This window comes from Physeter macrocephalus, chromosome 10, assembly GCF_002837175.3.
Source record: "Physeter macrocephalus isolate SW-GA chromosome 10, ASM283717v5, whole genome shotgun sequence".
NCBI lineage: Eukaryota > Metazoa > Chordata > Mammalia > Artiodactyla > Physeteridae > Physeter > Physeter macrocephalus.
This window is the reverse complement of record NC_041223.1, coordinates 52,572,238-52,593,838: the sequence shown is the minus strand read 5'-3', so window position 1 is coordinate 52,593,838 and position 21,601 is coordinate 52,572,238. Positions and strand designations below refer to the sequence as shown.

Sequence of the window (21,601 nt, the reverse complement as noted above, 5' to 3'; positions counted from 1 at the left end):
CCGGGGCGCGACCCCGGTTCCCCTGCATCGGCAGGCGGACGCGCAACCACTGCGCCACCAGGGAAGCCCTGGCTTATTTTTTAATCTAGTCTGTTTTTTAGATTTTTGAGGCTCATTTTGGAACATGAAGTTGTTTTTTTTCTCCACGTATTGCTGACCTGCATATAGACCAATAGGGAGGGTTGTCAGAGCTTTTGACCACCGCTGAGCTGGGCTTGTTGGCAATGTACAGAGGGCAGTCTCTCTGATGAAGAAACCAGGATGTTGCCACATAGCCTGGGCATCTTTCTGACGTACCAAAGTATTGCAGTGTCTTGCTGGGAAACTGTGAGTAGGGTCAAGTATTGAGGAGGCCAGGGTCATAGGTTTGATCCTCAGGGGAGCCAGGTGTCCTTATTCTGTCTGTGGCCCTAGTATCTCTAACGTCCTTCAGTGGTTATGTCCCAGGACACTGAGCAAGTGGCAGTGGAGGCCTGGGCTCCTCTACTGTGAAGGCTGGAGAACAGCTCCCAGTTTTTGTCCCACCGTGTGTCATCCAGGGCATCTTCTTTGCATTGACCCAGCCATGAGCCTAGAGAAAGGTGCGCTGGCCAGGGTGAAGAGACTGGGGTTCTAGTTATGACCAGTGTGATCTCCGGCAAGTCAGTTAACCTCTCTGCACCTCAGTATTTTCATCTGTGCAAAGGAGCACTAGGCTTAGTGTTGCCTAATTTCCCTTCTTCTGTTCATTCTCATCATTATCTTTTAGTTGGGGCCAGGAGACCACTGGAAGAAATTCTCCTTGGTGGCAAGAACTAATCAGATTGATCGGATTGCCAAACGTGCTCAACCTTGACTACTTTCCTCCCAAATCCTTTCATTTCAAATAGTTTTTAATCTTGGCTGCACATAGCATCACTCCAGGAGCTTTCGAAATGCTCAGTGCCTGAGCTGCATCCACACCAGAGCAATTACACCAGAATCTCTGAGGCAGGGCCCAGGCACCAGTATTTGAAAGCTCCCCAATGATTCCAGTGTGCGGCTAAGGATGAGAGGCACTGAGGTGGCCTTCCATTGGGAGGCCTGGGACAGGGGTCATGTTCAGGCTCCCAGATCATCTGTGTCCCTCATCCCTCGTGCCTGGTTGCTCTCCTCCTACTCACTGGTGACCTTTAAAAAAGTTAATTCTTTCCCCTTTTTCCCTGCTCTGGCCTGTCATTGAGCTCACCCAGCTGATTGTGGCGCTTATGATTGAGAACCTCTTCTGACCGCTTCCCTTTCCCCAGAAATTAACGTGATCATTAAGGCTTATAATTTCACTTACCAGTGCTATCAATCAAGGGGCTGCGAAACAGAGTTGAGTGCTTTTGTAATTGGCAGCAGCCTGTGATTCAGAGCAGGGCATCCAGAGGCTGTGAGGAGGCTGGAGGAGGGGAGAGCTGGTGTGCAGGGAGGGGCTGTGCCTCCTTGAACTGACTCCCTCAGCTCTTTGTGACTGGCTCCCAGAGGGGCCAGTGAGCTCTCAGTGTCATCTGCCCTGAATGTCAAGGCAAGGAAGCCAGTTCTTGCTGGCAGCGCTTCAGGCTAACCCTTGCCCACCCCAAGCTCTCTGCAACGGAAAGGAAGGTCTCTTCGGGTTCTGAAGAGAGGAATAGGAAAGATCAGTGGATTCTTTATACACTGGGCAACTCAAGTCTTGTCAGGGAGGGGCAGTGGGTCCAGATTATCTGTAGTTCAGAAGTGAGGTTAAGGCTGTCAAGCCCAAGGGAGTGACACATTCCTCCCTAAACCGCTTGCTTAGAGATACCTTGGAACCCCATAAATAGCAGTTGAGCATGGAGCAATGCATGCTCTGTGCCCCCTCCTCTGGCCCAGAGTGACTCCAGGCTTCTTCCTGTATGCTGGGAGCTGGTGATCAGAGTGGCCCTGGGACTACAGCTGTTCTCCCTCCTGGGAGGATTGGGCTGGCTGATGGAGTTTCTAACAAACACAGTGCCTAGTGGAATATCTCATACATACATGGTAGGTGGATTATGGGCCAGAGGTGAAGGGGTAGTTATTTTTATTTCAAAAAAAACATTATAACAATATTAAAAGTGACTTTCTTTTATTAGATAGTAATATAGGAAATTTGTAGGGGAAAATTATATATAATTCCACCTCCCTAACACTATTTTTATTTTTGCCTATTTTTTCTAGTTCTTACACATGTACCTATATATTTTAACATAGTTGTAATCAGTGAACGTATTTTCCGTTCTGATACTACTCTTAACATTCTATCACTAACATTTTTTATAGTATCTATGAAACTTCAGAATTCCTTTTGATGTTCTCATAATAATTCAGATACTTGGCATGTGCCATAATTTACCTCTCATTCAGTTTTGGATAATTATTAACCCAAATGTTTAATAAAGTAAGTTCACATTATATGGAACAACACACATAAGACCTACCCATGTAAAATGTTAAAATGTAGTTTCCTGGTTCCTACCTCCTGAGACTGGGATTCAGCCAGTGTGGGGCCGGGGCATCTGCATTCTGACAGTCCCGATGCAGGTGGTCCCAGCTCCATAGGCTCAGGCAGGTGAGTGACATCTCCAAGGTCACACAGCTGCTCTGAACTCAGAAGCTCCCCAGCTTCTACAACTGAATTTTGCAGTCCATATAAAAGACCAGTCCCCTGCTTCTCAATATGGAATGTGTCTACTGAGTTAGTGCCTATTTCAGGAGCTTACTTTTCTTCTCACTTATCTCCCAGGGCTCCTTCCAAGTGCTTCCCCCTCAGCAGTACTGGGGCCCCAGGACTCAATGCGCTTGAGTGCTCCCGGGAAGGGAAAAGAGTCTGGCCAGTGGTGTCATACTTCTTCATAAGAACTAGAGATCTAGTTCCCTGGTAGCCTAGTGGTTAGTATTCCGGGCTGTCACTGCCATGGCCCAGGTTCAATCCCTGATCAGGGAACTGACGTCCCACAGAGATCAAGGATGGAAAACACATTTTCTTTTCTCAACAAATTCTTCGAAATCATGACTGCTCCCTTAAAGAAATGTTTTTTCATTGGTCTTTTAAGCAAATTACTGACACATGCACAACATGGCTGAATCTTAAAACGTTCTGTTGAACAAAAGAATCCAGACAAAAGGAGCACTGGCTCAAGGACACAGAGCTTGGGATTTGAACCCAAGTCTGGGTGGCTTTAAAGCTTACCACTTTCTACTAGTCCCCAGCCTGCCTCTTGGTTTCTAGTCTGGGCTGTGGGTCTGCTGTTAGGGGAGGCCCTCAGCCAAGTCCCTTCCTGTGTCAGAAAAATGAGAGGCTTGGATTGAATTGCTTCTAAGATTCCTTACAGTTTTAATGTCCTATGATTCTGTAAGTCTAGTTCATTTAAACCATTTACTTATTTTTGAATAGTTAACAGTCACATGATATAAAATTCAAAAAGTTCCATAGGGCATGTATACATGTCACAGAGCAGAGGAGACTAAAGAGACATGACAGCTAAATGCAATGTGGTGTCCTGGATGGGATCCTGTGACAGAAAGAGGATATTAGTAGAAAAGCTGGTGAAAGTCAGTTTGGAGTTTAGTTAATAGTAATGTACCAAGGCTGGTTTCTTAATTTTGACAAAAATACTGTGGTCATATAAGATGAGGGGAAACTGAGTGAGGGGGTACATAGGAACTGTTCGTATTATCTTTGCAACTTTTCTGTAAATCTAAAATTATTCCAAAATTAAAAGCTTTTTTTTTTTTAAGAGTTCATATACAGTGAAAGGTTTTCCTCTCAGCTCCATCCCTTGGGCACCCAGTCCCCCCAGTCAGACAACCAGTGTTGCTTGTTTCTTACATAATCTTTCAGGGATATTCAATGAATAATCAGAGAAAATATCTATATTATATAAATATCATTTCTCAAAACAGAAAGTATGTCTGTGAGATAGATTCCTGGAAGTGGAATTCCTGGGCATATAGTTTTGATAGTTATTGCCAAATTGCCTTCCGTGGTGGGTGTGCCATTTATCCTCCTGCCAGACACTGTGTTTGAGGGCCTCTCATTTCACCAACACAGACTCTTGTCTGAGAGACCAGTTCACTTCAGTTTAAGTCATACTGTCAGCTCCCAAAATATTCATGAACAAACTTCTCTAGAATGCTGCCCACAGAACATGGGTCCATTCTGAAGCACGTAGCCAAGGCACGCAGGGCGGCTGCAATGGCCAGAGGCAGCAAGGCTATGAAGAAGTGAGAGCAAATGAATAACATTCCTAATTTCAGTCACTACTGTCCTCGGGAGAGGACATTCACAGAAGGCCATTGTCTCTGCTCTCCAGCACACAAAGGGTCAAGCCTCACAGATTTGCTCATAGTGGGGAAAAAAACCGCAGCAGGTCAAAGTGTTCAGATTACAGGTCCAGGAAAATCCCTTTGCAGAAAAAAGACAGCAAATCCCCAGTGCAGTTGAAAGGACAAAACTTTCTTCACCCTCAGAGACTCTTCAATGAATAAACCAGTTAAACATGGTTTGGATTTACTGAACATGAAAACAACTGGATTAAAGTATAATCTAGCTAGAAAGGAAAGGAAATGTACCGAGAAAGCTAAGTAATGACCAAGCTGCAGTGTCTACATGTGCCAAGCAGGGATGGCCATTCCAGTTTTATAACCAAATATTCTTAAATGTTTAGCTTTCCTTTAGATCAAGATAATGAATCTCTGCTTGCATTGGACTCTTTGATAACAACACTGGCATCAAGGCAACCGTGTGAGCACGAGGGACAATGATGCCCAGGAGGCCGGAGGCCCTGGCTGTCAGGATGGATGTTCTGGCCTGGGCCCTGGCCTGACTGAAAACAGTCTGCGCAATCCATATAGAAGGCAGCATCGCACAGGTACAGCTTTAGAATCAGAAAGACCTGGGTTTGTATCCCAATGTCACTTCTTACTGGCTCTGTGACCTTGGACAAATTACTCACAGTCTGTGTCAACTCTTCTCTTGGTAAAATGAGGATAACACCCATCCAATAGAGTTGTTCTGAAAATTAAATGAGGTAATAATGTGAAAAGCCCAGGCTGAAACCTAAGTCCTCAGCTGGTGGTTGGTCGGTCGGTTGTTTCCCAGTTTCCCTCTCATGCATGCACACCAGAACACTAATACCGAGTGAACCTACCCCACGCCACGCAGACCCAGGCACTTCCAAATTACGTTCTATTACAGGAGGGTTCTGAATTTTTCACTGTGGGCTCCTAACTCTTTTTGTGCCGAAGATCCCTACTCAGATGTTTATAAAAGCACAAAACTCATAGGAATACAAAGGAAACCACACTCAACCAATTTGTTGAAACAGATTTATCCAAGTATTTTTTTTAACTTGTAAAAAAATATGTGCTTTTAAAAATACACGTTAAATGAGATCTTGGGGTGGGTCTAATCACTACAGTAATTTTCAGATAGTGAAAGTATTTCAAGATCTGCTGCAATAAATGTGATATTTGCATTTTTAAATTAATGACAGTCACAAGTTCTGCTTATACTACTTCTCTGGTTTGCTACTACATTCATAATGAAAAAATGCTACATTTCAGTTAGAGAATACTAAAGACACAACTTTTTTCCCATCCAAATTGAGACACCAGGTTAAGAACTCAGGTATTATAAAATATCACCACCTCTGGCCTCAAGATGACTGATAAAAGGCATTTAGGACTTCCCTGCTGGTGCAGTCGTTAAGAATCCACCTGCCAACGCAGGGGACACGGGTTCAAGCCCTGGTTTGGGAAGATCCCACATGCTGCAGAGCAACTAAGCCCACGTGCCACAACTACTGAAGCCTGCATGCCTAGAGCCCGTGCTCCACAGCAAGAGAAGCCACCGCAATGAGAAGCCTGTGCATCGCAATGAAGAGTAGCCCCTGCTCACCGCAACTAGAGAAAGCCCACGCACAGCAACGAAGACCCAACGCAGCCAAAATTTAAAAATTAATTAATTAATTATTTTAAAAAGGCATTTAAAAACTGTCAAACCAGCACTCCTTTATTTTACTCTTCCCCTCTGGCTTCTTTCAAGATTTCCTGTTGGTCTTTGATTTTCTGCAGTTAGAATGTGATATGCCTGTGTTATTTTATTTTGAATTTATCTTGGTGTTCTCTCAGCTTCCTGGATCTGTGGTTTCTTGTCTTTAATTTTGGAAAGTTCTCAGCCATTAGAACTTCAAATATTTCTTTTGCTCTGTTCTCTTTTCTTTCTGGCATTCCAATTACACTTGTGTTACACCTTTTGCCAAGATCTCACAGTTTTTGTAAGTTCCGTTGGTAAGCCCATGGAAGCCAGTCCTCATTTCTATGACAGTGATTTTGATTTCTAGCATTTCCTTTGATTCTTGGTTTTTTTTTTTTTTTTTTTTTTTTGCAGTATGCGGGCCCCTCACTGCTGTGGCCTCTCCCACTGCAGAGCACAGGCTCCGGACGCGCAGGCTCAGCGGCCATGGCTCACGGGCCTAGCCGCTCTGCGGCATGTGGGGTCTTCCTGGACCGGGGCACGAACCCGTGTCCCCCGCATCGGCAGGCGGACCCTCAACCACTGCTCCACCAGGGAAGCCCTGATTCTTTTTTTAAAAATAAATTTATTTATTCAATTTTTGGCTGCATTGGGTCTTCGCTGCTACATGCAGGTTTTCTCTAGTTGCTGAGAGCGGGGGTTACTCTTTGTTGCGGTGCGCGGGCTTCTTGTTGCGGTGGCTTCTCGTTGCAGAGCACAGGCTCTAGGTGTGCGGGGTTCAGTAGTTGTGGCTCGCAGGCTCTAGAGCGCAGGCTTAGTAGTTGTGGTGCATGTGCTTAGTTTCTCCACGGCATGTGGGATCGTCCTGGGTCAGGGCTCAAACCTGTGTCCCCTGCATTGGCAGGCGGATTCTTAAACACTGCACCACCAGGGAAGCCCTCCTTTGATTCTTAAAGTTTCCATTTCTCTAATTACATTACCCTTCTGTTTTTACGTGGTTTTTTTCCATTAAAACTTTTAACATATTAATCAGTTATTTTATTTATTTATAAATTTATTTATCTTATTTATTTTTGGCTACATTGGGTCTTCATTGCTGTGCGCGGGCTTTCTCTAGTTGCGGCAAGGGGGGGCTACTCTTCGTTGCCGTGCGCTGGCTTCTCATTGGGGTGGCTTCTCTTGTTGCAGAGCACGGGCTCTAGGCATGTGCAGGCTTCAGTAGTTGTAGCACATGGGCTCAGTAGTTGTGGCTCACAGGCTCTAGTGAGCAGGCTCAGTAGTTGCTCTGAGGCATGTGGGATCTTCCCAGACCAGGGCTCGAACCCCTGTCCCCTGCATTGGCAGGCGGATTCTTAACCACTGCACCACCAGGGAAGCCCTTGTCTCTTTCTTAACTCTGGGTTTTTCTCCTCCTCAGAGTCTGTCTTGCAGCTTTTGGCTGTAATCCACTATTATACTGGAGCCCTGGTGGTGTGGTGGTAAAGTGGGGGGCAAGGGTACATTCTGTAGTTTCCAGATTAAATCCCAGTGTTTAGTTGGCCTGTGACTGTCACAGGTGTTTCCCAGGGGTATAGCTTTACCCCTGTGCCCCTTCCTCCCTTCTCTGGCTGCAGCATTTCCCTGAAGTCTTGACCCCTGTTGACTATGTTTTATTTTTCCTTTAGGTGAGATAGGAAGGCTAGAGGGGCTGGTGTGGGAAGCATGCCCTTCCCCCATCAGGGATAAGGCTCTGGAAGTCTTATCCTGGAGAGTAATCCTTTTTAATAAAGAAGGTTCTGGTATTTCACACTGATTATTCATCTCCTCTCCCTGCCAGAGACATAGGGGATCTTTCTTGATCTTCACCGTGGGAATCTTGTGGGGTTCCTGGAGGTAAAGCCCAGGTCCATGTGGGGCCCCTCTAAGACTGTGGTCTCTAGGCGTTACTCTTGTGCTAGAGCACACTCAACCCCCAGCAATTCAGTATCACTATTACCATATGTGTGTTCCTTACCAATTTATGGCTCTAGCAGTTCCTGCTCCAGGTAAACAGGTTTTGACTGAGTGTGGCTAGATAAGCCTCTCTCCAGATTTGGGTGTGGTGATTTGCTCTGCAACATCCATTCACTGATGGGTGGGTCTAAGAAAAGTCATTGATTTTCAGTTTGTCCAGCTTTTCCTTGTTGTAAGGACAAGGGTGCCAACTTTCAAGTTTTTTACACGTTGGGGCTGAAACTCAAGTCCGATTTATTTTATTTGGAATGGACTTTCCCCTCCCTCCACTTGAACTCCTGTGTCTCTTCCATCCTCACATTTGCCGTGTCTCCTGTCTGTACTATGTGAGTCTTTTCATGACAGTGTCCTAACAAGACTGAGTTTCTTGAGATAAGGGCCTTTGTTAACCTCTGGTCTATGTTAACACTTTGCTCATATAAAATGCTTAGTGTTGCTGTTTGATTTTACTGGGTCACTTCCATTTACGGCACTCATTCTAACAGTAAAAAGCATCTGTGGTGAGGCGTTAACCCAGCATCCTCTAAACTTCCTTTTATGCTTTTAAATGACTTTTCCCGGTCTCAAGGTCCTATTTTCTTAGCAAAGTTGGAATAAGGCAAACTTGATTTACTATAAATCAAGATTTAAAAAAGTAATTTCTCAAGATCTGATAAGTCCTGACTTTTTCTCAATTTCCTGATTTCTTTTTGTAATGACTTAAGTAGCCAGGTTAAGATCAAATCTAACCAAATACCAGGAAATCAAAGGGCCTCCTAGCTAAGTGCCCAAACTTGGCTGTTTCAGAATTACCTGGGAAGCTTAAAAAAAAAAAATCCTGGACTCAGTCTTAGACAGTAATTGTGGTGCACAGCTAAGTTTAGGAAAATAAGATACTTCTGATCAGCTAGCTCACCATGCCCCAAAGTGCTTTTTATACCCACACTTAAAATCAAACTAAAAAACAAAACAAAATTAATTCATTCATTCACTCATGCTCAGCCTAAAGGACATTGGAAACGTTACTGGAAATTCACCCTTTCGTTCAATCAATAAATTTACTGAGCATTAAGTAAGGGCTGGGTAGGTGCCAAGTCACAGGCCTGGTCCACAAGAAGGAAGTGAACCAAGGTATGGCTTTTAGAGGCAGACATCCTTCCAGTCTAAATCCAGAGGCATCACATCCTGGGTAACCTTGGGCATATTACTTAAGCTTGCAGAGCCTCAGTCTTCTCATCTGTAAAGGATAATATTATTTATTTCATAGGGAAGTTCTGTGACAGAGATCACAAAGGGACTATCAAGGAAAACATACTCCATCCTCCTAAAACAGTTTCTAACTTGTTTCCCAGTCCAAACACTTTCATATTGTAATAATCACAGCTAGCACTCACGGAGCAGTTAACCTATAAACCAGGCAGTGTGCTAAGCTGCCTGTTCATCCGTACCTCAAACACATTTTATCTGTAAAGGCTTAGAGGCCAGCAGCCTCCTCCTTTCATTGGCTATATTTACCCAAAACAGGCAAAGCAAGCTGAAGCAACAGGAGTGGCCCTTAACAAGAGGGCTGAGTTAAAAAGATGCAGGATATAATAAAAAGGAGATGCTCCCTCATGTCCAGCCCAGAGGTCATCATGACTACTGAGGGTCATGACGGCAGAACCACAGAGCAGGAAACCAAATACCAGATAAACCTATCCAGGAACTGCCATGGGCTTAGTGGTACCATTTGCTGCTGCTACTGCCACATCTGTGATTCCCACTGCCATTGGATAGCTATCATTAATTCTTTACATGTCTCAGGCACTGCTGTTCTGTGGATTTTACATTTGGTTCTCAACAACTATAAATTACTAAAGGCACCACTGCTGTTGACCCTTTACGTCTTGCAGGAGTTGGGACAAGGTGATAACTTACTGAGAGGACCCGGAGCCTGAGACTCTTGCTGCATAACTCACTGCCAATTTAACTTCTGTTCTTTTTTTTTTTTTTTTTTTTTTTTTTGTGGTATGCGGGCCTCCCTCTGCTGTGGCCTCTCCCGTTGCGGAGCACAGGCTCCGGACGCGCAGGCTCAGCGGCCATGGCTCACGGGCCCAGCCGCTCCGCGGCATGTGGGATCCTCCCAGACCGGGGCGCGAACCCGATTCCCCTGCATCGGCAGGCGGACGCGCAACCACTGCGCCACCAGGGAAGCCCACTTCTGTTCTTTTAGGAAGACTCTTAAGGGCTTCTGGAACTTCCTCCTATATCATTAGAGTTAACAGCGCCTGCATTTTTATTTCAGGGTTAAAGGTTGTCGTTTTACTACAGACCATGGTTTCAGTTCTCTAAGAGACAACACTGAGGAGTACCCTCCTACGTTAGGTAAAAACATGTTACCTAGAATAAACAATCTTTCATCTAACTTGAAACCTTCAAGTTTCTAAAAGCAGGCCTGCCCTTTGGAAATTATAAAGACTAAAAGTAAGCAAGCCAGTACAACCCATCCTAAGCCACACTATTCCCTTGTCTATAAATGATCAAAAACAAAAGAATTCCACAGTGAGTAGAAACCTTGGCACTGTTGACATTTTTCTGTTGTGGGAGGTGGTCCCGGGTACAGTGTAGGCAGTTTAGCAGCATCTTTAACCTTCTGCCCACTAGATTCCAGTAGCATCCCCCAGTTGTGATAACCAGAAATGTCTTGCGAGGGGCTTCCCTGCTGGCAGTGGTTAAGAATCCGCCTGCCAATGCAAGGGACACGGGTTCGAGCCTTGGTCTGGGAAGATCCCACATGCCGCAGAGCAACTGAGCCCACACGCCACAACTACTGGGCCTGCGCTCTAGAGCCCGCGAGCCACAACTACTGAGCCTGCGCTCTAGAGCCCGCGAGCCACAACTACTGAGCCTGCGTGCCACAACTACTGAAGCCCGTGCGCCTAGAGCCCGTGCTCCGCAACAAGAGGAGCCACTGCAGTGAGAAGCCTGCGCACCGCAACGAAGAGTAGCCCCCGTTCGCCACAACTAGAGAAAGCCTGCATGCAGCAACAGAGACCCAACACAGTCAAAAGTAAATAAATTAAAAAAAAAAAAAGTCTTGTGATATTGCCAGATGTTCCTCGGGAGGCAAAATCATGTATGCTTTAGAGGAATTATTGAGTTTAGCAGAATTACCATTACTATGTTCTGCATACCAAAAACTGACAACCTTTGATTTGACTGCTCTAGCTCACTGAAACACAATTCACAGTTGTTTAGCTCTGTACTTTTATGGAACTGTGACATATTTAAGCAACAAAAGATATTACAGAGCAGCTCTGACTTCTTCCTATGATATCCATCTGCTTGGGGGACATCCTAGTTTGGTCAAGGCCTAAGCTGATTTCCTCTCAAACGGACTGACCTGTCTCTACATGAGACACTTCTGGAGTGCAAGGGCAAACTTTCCTTACCTTGGAGTTTAACTCTAGGTCACAACGGGTCCCCAAACCACCAGATGTTGTGCAGATTCAAATTGGAGACCACATTCTGGCTGTAAAGGTCTGGCCGCAACACAAGTTAGGCAGCAAGGAGTCATGCATTTGCTGGTTTCTTATCAATAATACAAGTCAGCTAGAACACTGCCCTTCTCCCTTGGTTAAAGAGGAGAAAGCGTGCCACTATCCTAAACCAAACTAAAGAGAAAGCATGAAGCTGCTGACTAAGAAAACGGTTATTACACCCTTGCTAAGTTTGTTTAAACAAGTCACTCAGATGAGCTAGGGAAAAAATTCTTCTGAAAAATAGGGGGCATGCTATTGACTTATCTTAAAAGGCCTTTTGAAAAGAATGACTTGAGATTATAGAGCATTTTCCAAATACACAAAGTGCTTCATAACAACTCAGTAAGTTTTAAGGAATGCTTTTCCTAGTACATCACTTTTTTTGTTGTGTAAAAGAAAATAGCCCCATTCAAAGGGTAGTAGCATATTTGATATCACCACTGCTTAAAGAGGAATGGAGTTACAGGAATGAGAAGTATATAATTAGTAAATAATCCCTCTCAACAAGTGAGTTAAGTAGGAAAGTCTTCTGAAGGGAGAAAAGAAAAGCCAGAAGCAACACAATCAGTGCATATCAGAAATGCATTTTTATTTTTATTTGAAAACAACTTAAATTTTTAGACAAATGATTTTAGTATATAAATTTGATTTTGTTTTTATACAGAATATAAAGATTTCCCTCACTGATCTTCCATGTGAAGGGGATTACAAGCCTGAAGGGAGATACTTTCTGCACACAAGTGTGTATCTTACGTGTAGGGTACTGGAAACCAATGTATAGTGCTTTCACACATAAATTAGGTCAAGTGACACCACATATTAAAAAGGGGATAAGAGAAAAATTCTATTAATCAGATTCAAGAAGCAAACATGACACAAAAACTGCATGTAAGACCAAGTGAGTAACTTTAGTTAGGACACTGCAAGTTCTTCTAGAGTAACAGGTTTGTGAAGCTAGAGTGTGTACCACATTAAAACAGCAAGAAAGAACTATTTATATAGAAAGGCTGGAATGAGGGATTTTTTTCACGAAAGCAAATTAACTTCTTGTAAACTGCCAAAACAAAACAGAACAAAACTGAGCATTATGAGTGTTAGTATACTGAAGGCATATTATACCAGTTTTTGTGCAGCATGCTAAAGTTAGTTAGAACTTCTTCACTGGTGCATATGAATCATTAATAGTCATGGAAAGTTTTTCTTGCCCCTTCTTGCCAAATTTCAGGCATGTCTTATTTTAGATGGAGTATAGCTTTTATCTATAATTTCATCCTGTAAAAACATATGAAGACAACGTTCATTCTGTGCCAGAGGATGACCAGCGACCCTAGGAATAAAAGATACAAATTCAGTCCAGTATTTTATAAAAGTGGTGGAGGGGGACCAAACATACACATTTTAAGGTTAGGAAGCATGAACAACTTAGTAATAATAAGTGTTATTCTGGACTGCCCATAAAGCTATGGTCTATCAACTAACAGTATATTTTCTTTCCTTCAGTTCATAAGGGTAATTTAGAAAACATTTAATCACTAGTTTTTCACTGCCTCTGGCGTATGTACCCAATTAACTTCTTTACATATTAGCTGGTATATTTGTAAGAAACCTAAATGAATTTTAATGTTAAAAGTGAAACGTCATTGATTCTAAGAATCCATTTTAAAGAAGGAAAAGATATAGGATTATAGTTAGAAATACAATGAAGTTCAATAAAAGCCCCAAAATACTAAGAAATAGGCACAAATGTTCAGGTTTTTTTGGTTTTGTTTTTGGTTTTTTGCTTGCTTTTAAACGTTTCTATCAGACTAAACACAATATCAGACTGGGCAACCAGACTTTATTTCAGAATTTAAAAACGTCCAAGCTAGCACTGCCTTCTCCAAAAAGAAAGTATGTTCATAAGAAGACAATGAAGGTTGTGTGCTCTCAGATAACTAAAAGTTAAGGGCTTTGTATAACTTTCCCTCTGTTTACCACTCACAGATCTTCAAATTACTAGATAAAAATTAAAGTATTACTAATAAATAAGCTCACACAACCGTATTCTCTAGGAGTTGACTTTATTTGGTCAAACTTAAAGCCAAATGCACAATTATAGTGAGCCCTTTCCAAGCATAACTCTTCCAAAAAAAGGAAAAAAAAGAGGGTATATTTCAAATAGGAATAAAATTAAAAGCTAGAGTTTGAGTTTGTTAAGTTTCTAAAGTAAAAGATAAATGATACAGTCTCCTTACATTTTCAAAAGAATATATTTTGCCACAAAAATTTTAAATGTGCACCTTTACACAAGACATGCTGACACTTCCATCTGCAATCAAACAAAATGACTGCAAGTGTATTGTAAGTTTTACTGTTCATGCTAGAACATACCTTAAATCAGAATCATAAGTAAAACTATTTTTTAAATGCTGTAATTTTAAATGTAATTTGCATAAATTAACCAAACAAAACAAATACAAAACTTAGGTCAACACAAAGATACTCGTATCACTCACTCAAGTGTGTTAATATTTATCACGATATTCAACTTGTTATATATTTTCACTTTGTTTAAATGATACAAAAAGTTAGGAAATGACCAAAAAAAAAAGCACCATTCAGTCTGATATCTAAATTAATAAACAGCAGTCACCTAAAGACATCTCAGAACACTATTCACTCTTAGACCTTGAGGAACAGAAAGCACTTACTTGTTTATAAACTGCTCCAGCCCTTGCTTCCTTTCTTCAATAAAATTGTCATCAAATATTCCATCATCTCCTCTAAAAGGAAGCTGACGCAAAAATGCTTTCCCAGGGAGTGGGGGAACTACAACCTAAAACAAGATAAGGAAAGAAAGTTCTTGAACATGCTGGCTGAGTTGGGAAAATTTATAGAGCATAACACGAAGACAAAGTATATCTTCACTATGAGAACCATCCCATTGTTAAACTAGTTTAAATATACAGTAAAAGGGAATCAATAAAAATACACTGGAAAATGATTCAATGTTTTGGAGGCAAGATAACCAAAATGCCAGAATAGTCCATCAGAACAAAGCTCCTCAATGACAAGGGCCCACAGGTTAATTTTCATTTTTCCTGGACTTATGAAAGCACAAGTATACAAGAGAATAATCAATACTGAAATAAAAGCTACCATGCCCCTCAGACAGTTTTGATGTCACTTGGGGAAGACAATGCTTTATTACAATGGTAACTGAAGAGATCAAACTCAACTCTCAATTAAATGAAGAAGTAAAATAGTAACAATGTTCTTTCTGGCATGGGCAGATAAGAATTCTGTGGTAAATTTCTTCCACCTCATACCATCTGCATATAATCTTTCCTACCTGTGTTTGAGGTGATGACAAAATAATCAACTCTACTTGTTGCCACTCTTGCAATTTCCTAGGCTAAGAATCACGTCAACTTTCTCCCAAACATATTATCCTATCTTTCCCCAAAGACCTGTCATTTCTTCCTTCCCACACTAGAGGAACATCCCAAATTTTCCCTGTCAAAGCCTAACTTTCCTCTAGGGACAACTTATGACTGATCTCCCTCTTCTGGGAATTATCTGGAGCTCAAATATTTGTTTGAATTAAATAGCACCTAGCTATTTATTTCACAGGTTAGTTGGGTTCTCTATCTCAGGATTTCTCAACCATGGCACTATTAACATTTTGAACTAGATAATGTACTGGGGGGAGGGGTTTCTTGTACACCATAGAATACCTATTCAACAGCATCCCAGGCCTCTACACACTAGACGCTGCCAGTAGGCACCCCACAGTTGTGACAATAACAATGGTTTCCAGACACTGTCAAATGTCTCCTGGGGAACAAAACTGCCCCTGGTGGAGAACCATCAATCTATCCTATTAATGCTTTCAAATCAAGGACCCTTGTCTCAGGCTTTTTATGGTTCTTTTTTTTTTTTTTTTAATGGTTCTTTTAAGAAAAGCTGGGCATACAACAGAAGCTCAAATATCTGTTAAATGACTAACCACTTAGGTGAATCCTTATCTTATGTTAAAACAGATAAAAGGTGTGGGCAAACAAGTCAAACAAGGAAAAATATAAATAGTAAACACCAGTAATAAAATTATACATATTCTAAGAGGTAAAACCTAAAACCCTTGATGCAGAGTTTCTATCCTAAAACGATAATTCAACAAGGTAAAAAAGGGAAAGATCATACAACTTCTTACAGATTAGCAAAAAACAAAGAGCAAAAAAGAAACACAAAACCAATGCCCAACGTAAACTTTGTAATTCCTTCCTAGATCTACTCTCCCAGATACCCAATGATTAAGACATCTAAAGATTTGTCTTCATAAATTTGCTTTAACATTCTTAAATCTCTCCCCTGCATTAGCATTTGTCAAGTTGAAGAGTTAAAACCTGCAGGGAACGTACAATTAAAAAACAGGGATCATGACCCCTAGCTGAGATCCAGTAGAATAGTTTACATGATGGGCAGGGAAAAACATCTGTATCTATAAAGCTATTATAAAAAAAGGAACATAGAACCAGTGTGTTAAAGAAATGACCACCGGGCTTCCCTGGTGGCACAGTGGTTGGGAGTCCGCCTGCTGGTGCGGGGGGCGCGGGTTCGTGCCCCGGTCCGGGAGGATCCGGCGTGCCGCGGAGCGGCTGGGCCCGTGGGCCGTGGCCACTGGGCCTGCGCGTCCGGAGCCTGTGCTCCACAGCAGGAGAGGCCACAACAGTGAGAGGCCCGCCTAGCACAAAAAAAAAAAAAAAAAAAAAGAAATGACCACCATTAATTCAGGGTAGAATTTAGCATGAAATTTAAGGTTAAAAATTACTATGTATTATCATCCGTAGAGATACGTTCTTACTAATACTCAAAATACTCATTGAAATGGATGGTAAGGTTGTAGGCAACAGGATTAATCACCTACAAAAATCATGAGTGGTTTGTCCAGCTAAGATCCCAAAGATCTTCAACATCAAATTATTTTTGCTTAAGCAGTCTGAAAAGATCTATTTAGAATTCTTACACCAATTTAAAAGTAATGAGTCTGATGATATGTGTGTGTATGTGGGGCGAGTGGACAGAAGGATATCTGGCCAGCATAATACAGTGAAAGCATACTGAAATAAAAAAAGCTAAAAGATTGAACCATAATGACCAGTAAATACAATAAATGTCATCTACTTTCTAGTCTAGTATAACAGATCTTAATTAAAAGTACTAATATACAAATAAAACAACTTGATTAATTGTTCTTAGCAATACTAATGTAAGTACAACTTTCACACAGGTTAAATGCCCAAAATAATTATCTGGTCTAATGTTAAAAGTGAAGTACTGTGCGTCAAAGGACAACATCAATTGAAAACAATCCACAGAACGGGAGAAGATTTTTGCAAACTGTAAATCTGATAAGGGACTTGTAAGAGTTGTTTTTTTTTTTTTTTTTTTTAGTATATTCTATATACAACTCAATAATAAAAGAAACTCAATTAAATGAGCAAAGGATCTGAAAAACAATTTCTCCACAGAAGATATGTAAATGGCTGATAAGTACATGAAAAGATGATCAACATCATTAGCCATCAGGAAAATGAAAACCACGAGATACCACTTCACACACGCTAAGAAAGCTATAATAAAGAAATCAGGGCTTCCCTGGTGGCGCAGTGGTTGGGAGTCCGCCTGCCGATACAGGGGACGCGGGTTCGTGCCCCGGTCTGGGAGGATCCCACATGCCGCGGAGTGGCTGGGCCCGTGAGCCATGGCCGCTGAGCCTGTGCGTCCGGAGCCTGTGCTCCACAGCGGGAGAGGCCACAGCGGTGAGGGGCCCGTGTTCCGCAAAAAAAAAAAAAAAAAAAAAAAGAAATCAGATAATATTAAATGTTGGTGAGGATGTGGAAAAACGTGGAACCTTTATACATTGTTGGTGGAAATGTAAAAATGGTATAGCTGTTCTGGAAAAAAAGTCTGGGAGTTCCTCAAAAGGTTAAACAGAGTTATCATATGGCTGTAAATCCATTCTTAGGTATATACCCAAGAGATACAAACACGTATGTCCATACAAAAACCTGTACATGAATGTTCACAGCAGCATTATTATTATTTTTTAATATTTATTTATTTATTTGACTGTGTGGGTCTTAGTTGCGACATGCAGGACCTAGTTCCCTGACCAGGGATCGAACCTGGGCCCCCTGCATTGGGAGCATAGTCTTAACCACTGGACCACCAGGGAAGTCCCGCAGCAGCATTATTCTCAATAGTCAAAAAGCAGGAATGACCCAAATGTCTGCCAATGATAAATGGATAAATAAAATGTGGTTTATCCATACAAAAGAATATTCTGGGGAAATAAAAAGAAATGAAGTAGTGATTAGCAATGCAATAGGATGAACCTAGAAAACACGCTCAGTGAAAGAAGCCAGTGAAAGAAGCCAGACACAAACGACTACATATTCTATGCTTCTATTTATATGAAATGCCCAGAACAGGCAAATCCATAGAGAAAGAAGATTAGTGGTTGTTTAGGGCTGGGTGAGGAGAAATTGGTAGTGATTACTAACGGGTATGGGGTTTCTCTTACGGAGTGATTACAATGTTCTAAAACTGACTATAGTAATGGTTGCACAACTCTGTGAATACAGTAAGAACCACTGAATTGTATACTTTAAATTGGTGAATTGTATGGCATGTGAATTATGTCAATAAAGCTGTCATAAAAAAAGGTGATGTATACATTCATGAAATGCGTATTAAACACTCCAGTGTGCCAGGTGCTATGTTAAGCAAAGCCAAAAGCCTATCAAGACACTTCTTCCCATAATCAGACAGAAAAAGACAAATACTGTATGATCTCACTTATATGTGGAATCTAAAAGAGCTGAACTCACAGAAACAGAGAGTAGTAGATGGGTTGAGGGGTGGGGGAAATGGGGAGACATTGGTCAAATGGTACAACCTTTCAGTTAAAAGATGAGTAGGTTCTGGGATCTAATGTATAGCACGGTAACTATAGTTAACAGGATTGTACTGTACTCTTAAAAGTTGCTAAGAGAAACAGATATTGAATGTTACCACCACTAACAAAACAAAACAAACAAAAACCCCTATGTGAAGTGACAGATGTATTAACTAATTTTATTATGGTAATCATTTCACAATATATACATATATCAAAATCATTGTGTTATATAACTTAATGTTATTTGTCAATTCTATCTCAATAAAGGTGGGGGAAAAAAAGGCACTTCTCTCTATGGTCATAAAAAATTTCTTCTTTGTTACCCAAAACTTTCCTAACTTGTTTTGTACATTTAGATCTTCAAACCATCTGTAATTTATATACAGTGAGTTATAAATCTTTATTCCCAAATAGCCAAATGTTTCAACTCCATTTACTGAATATAAATTCCTTTCTGCACAAATTGACAATGTTATTTTTGTTATGAACTAAATTTCCAGTAAACACGTGGTCAGCTTCTAAATTCTCTGACATTCTGCTAATCTATTTGTCCATCCCTAAAGCGATACTACATTGTTTTAATTACTATAGTCTTAACATATGCTCTGATGTCTGCAGGTGCTAAATTATTGGTAAAATTAACTTTTGGCTATTCTTGAGCTTTCTCTGATTCTAAAGCTCTATAAAAATCTGCAGGTTTATAAAGAACTCCATTAAGATTTGTATTAGAATTTTACAAATTTATAAATAAGTTAGGAGATACTGCCTTATTTCTGTCAGGTCTACTGCTAAAATGCCACCTCTAAGAGAGGCCTTCCCTTGACTATCCTATATGACAGTAGCTCTCCTGGCACTCCCTATTTCCCTTAGTTTAATTTTGTTTTTTAGAGCATATTATCATCTGACATATTATATATCTTCCATCTTTTTCTGGTCTCCCTTCACCACTACCCCAACTTACCCAATAAAGTGCCATAAAAGTAGGGACCCTTCATTTGTTCACAGCTCTATCTGCAACTGACAGAACACACAGAATGAGCTCTCAAATGTTTATAGAGTAAATGAATCTTCAAAAGTGAATATTCCAAACCAGGAATGTAATATTTCTGTTTATTAAGGTCTTCTTTTGATCTTTCAATGAAGTTTTAAAGTTTTCTTTACATGGGTCTTATATTTCCAGTTTTATTTGTAAGTATTTTATACTTGGATATTCTTTTGAGTAAAACTGTTTTTCAATTTTTGATGGAATGCTATGATTTGTATATGTTGCTCTTGTATCCAGCCACATTTTTCTGGTTAAGAACGTTTTCCTTCCTTTTCTACCTTAGTACGCTTCAGAAGCGAGAATGAGTTAGCCTTAACCTACTTCAGGGCTCCTGCCATACCCACTTCTTATCCTACTACACTCTAGTCACAAGATAACTTTTCATTATTCTGAGTGTATTTTTCATGACTCCATGCCATATATGTCATTCTGATGTAGGGCTGAAATAAGAGACATTAGAATGAGACCTTGTTCTCTCTATTTTGCAGCCAAAGCCACCAAATTTCTTCTAAGAGAAGACAATTATTATCAGGATATATGACAGTGTTCTAAAACTGCAGGTAGCAACCCAACAGTAGATCATGGCCATCATTTAAAAAGCTAATCTGAGGAATATCAGTACCTGTCACACAGAGTAAGGTAAGTACTGGTTTATGAAACTTCTGTTATATGTAAATGTGTGATGATTAAAAAAAAAAAGTATGGCGTCAGTAAAAAAAAAAAAAATTGGAAATACACTGATATAGCAGATGTACTGAAGAAGAGAAACTTAGCAAGGGGAGGAGAGGAAGGTGGGACAGGAAGATCACGGAAAGGAAGGAAGCAATAGCAAGAAAGTTCTAAGAAGAGTTTTCTAAGTGTGTCAGCAAAGGCCTCAACTGGGCCACTGAAGTAGACATGAGAAGGGAGAGTTCTAAGGAAAAACTGCACACTTCCCCCATCTCCTATGAAGTAAAATGAAATTGAACTATTTGAAAAAAAAAAGTTTGCTTTTACTCACTTTATTCAAGATAATTCTCCTAAGAAGTCTTAAACATTAAAATTTGGAATGTTTTGTTTTACAGTCACATTACAAATAATTCTTACCTTGCTCTCTCTTTCTAATTCACTTCGCAGCCATTCAAAGTCACTGTATCTTCTTCTAACGGTAGATTCCTTCAGCTTGAAAATAGGCAGATTTGTCTGAAACAAACAGAAAATCACTCCTAGTTGAAGCATATTACAGGGACTTCAAAAAAGTGGGGGGTTGGGGGAGGACCTGTTTGTCAAATTGATAATATGGCAAGCCTAGTTATGTTAATATAAGAAAATCATAAAGTTATTAAGATGACATTTTACCTTTAAACGTAAAAAAGTACATTTTTTACAGGGCTGTTAAAAAGTATGTTATTTATACTAGAATACAACTTTTAAAATGCACGTTTGTACATATGCTTTTGGATGTCATTCTGCCTGAAGTCAGTTACATAAATATAGGTCAGTTTTTCTATTTCAGTAAGCTGTAAAAATGTCAGGAGGTGAAGCTAGCTCTGATTGCTATAAAGTTTAGTATACAATGCTCATAGGGGAAACAGACCTTAACTACTTTGAAATGAAATACAAAATATTTTGTTATGACTAAATTAGATGTTTCATTGTGAAAGAAAAGAATACAGAATTATTCTTAATAGTCTTCTTAAAAATGCGAGAAAACAGCAGGGAAAGAGTGCAATGCACTCTTACCACCAATAGGAAATTAGGAGTCATACACATAAGGTCCATCTATCCAGAGCTTACAGGCTGAGGGCAAGTTTAGGAACTGAAAACATAATGCCCAGTACCTTGAGGTTACATCGGAATGGAAGACTATTCTTTCTTTCTAAGGGTTTGTTTGTTTGTTTGTTTGTTTTTTTATTTATTTTGCCTGTGTTGGGTCTTCGTTGCTGCGCACGGGCTTCTCATTGTGGTGGCTTCTCCTGTTGCGGAGCACAGGCCCCAGTAGTTGTGGTGCACAGGCTTCAGTAGTTGTGGCGCACGGGCTTCAGTAGTTATGGCGCATGGGCTTAGTTGCTCTGCGGCATGTGGGATCTTTCAGACCAGGGCTTGAACCCGTGTCCCCTGCACTGGCAGGCGGATTCTTTTTTTTTTTTTTTTTTTTTTTGTGG

The 21,601-nt window shown here is 40.9% G+C and overlaps 1 protein-coding gene across 1 annotated transcript in view; it reads right to left on the bottom strand.

The window, feature by feature from the left end:
* Nucleotides 1–12,037: 12,037 nt before the first annotated feature.
* Nucleotides 12,038–21,601, bottom strand: part of SNX3 (sorting nexin 3) — a 44,079-nt gene continuing 34,515 nt past the window's right edge. The window contains exons 2-4 of the mRNA XM_007119056.4: nucleotides 20,544–20,639; nucleotides 14,160–14,284; nucleotides 12,038–12,796 (exon numbers count right to left, since the gene is read on the bottom strand). Coding sequence (XP_007119118.1) covers nucleotides 12,691–12,796; nucleotides 14,160–14,284; nucleotides 20,544–20,639 — 327 coding nt within the window. The 3' untranslated portion in view covers nucleotides 12,038–12,690. The remainder of the gene's footprint in view (nucleotides 12,797–14,159; nucleotides 14,285–20,543; nucleotides 20,640–21,601) is intronic.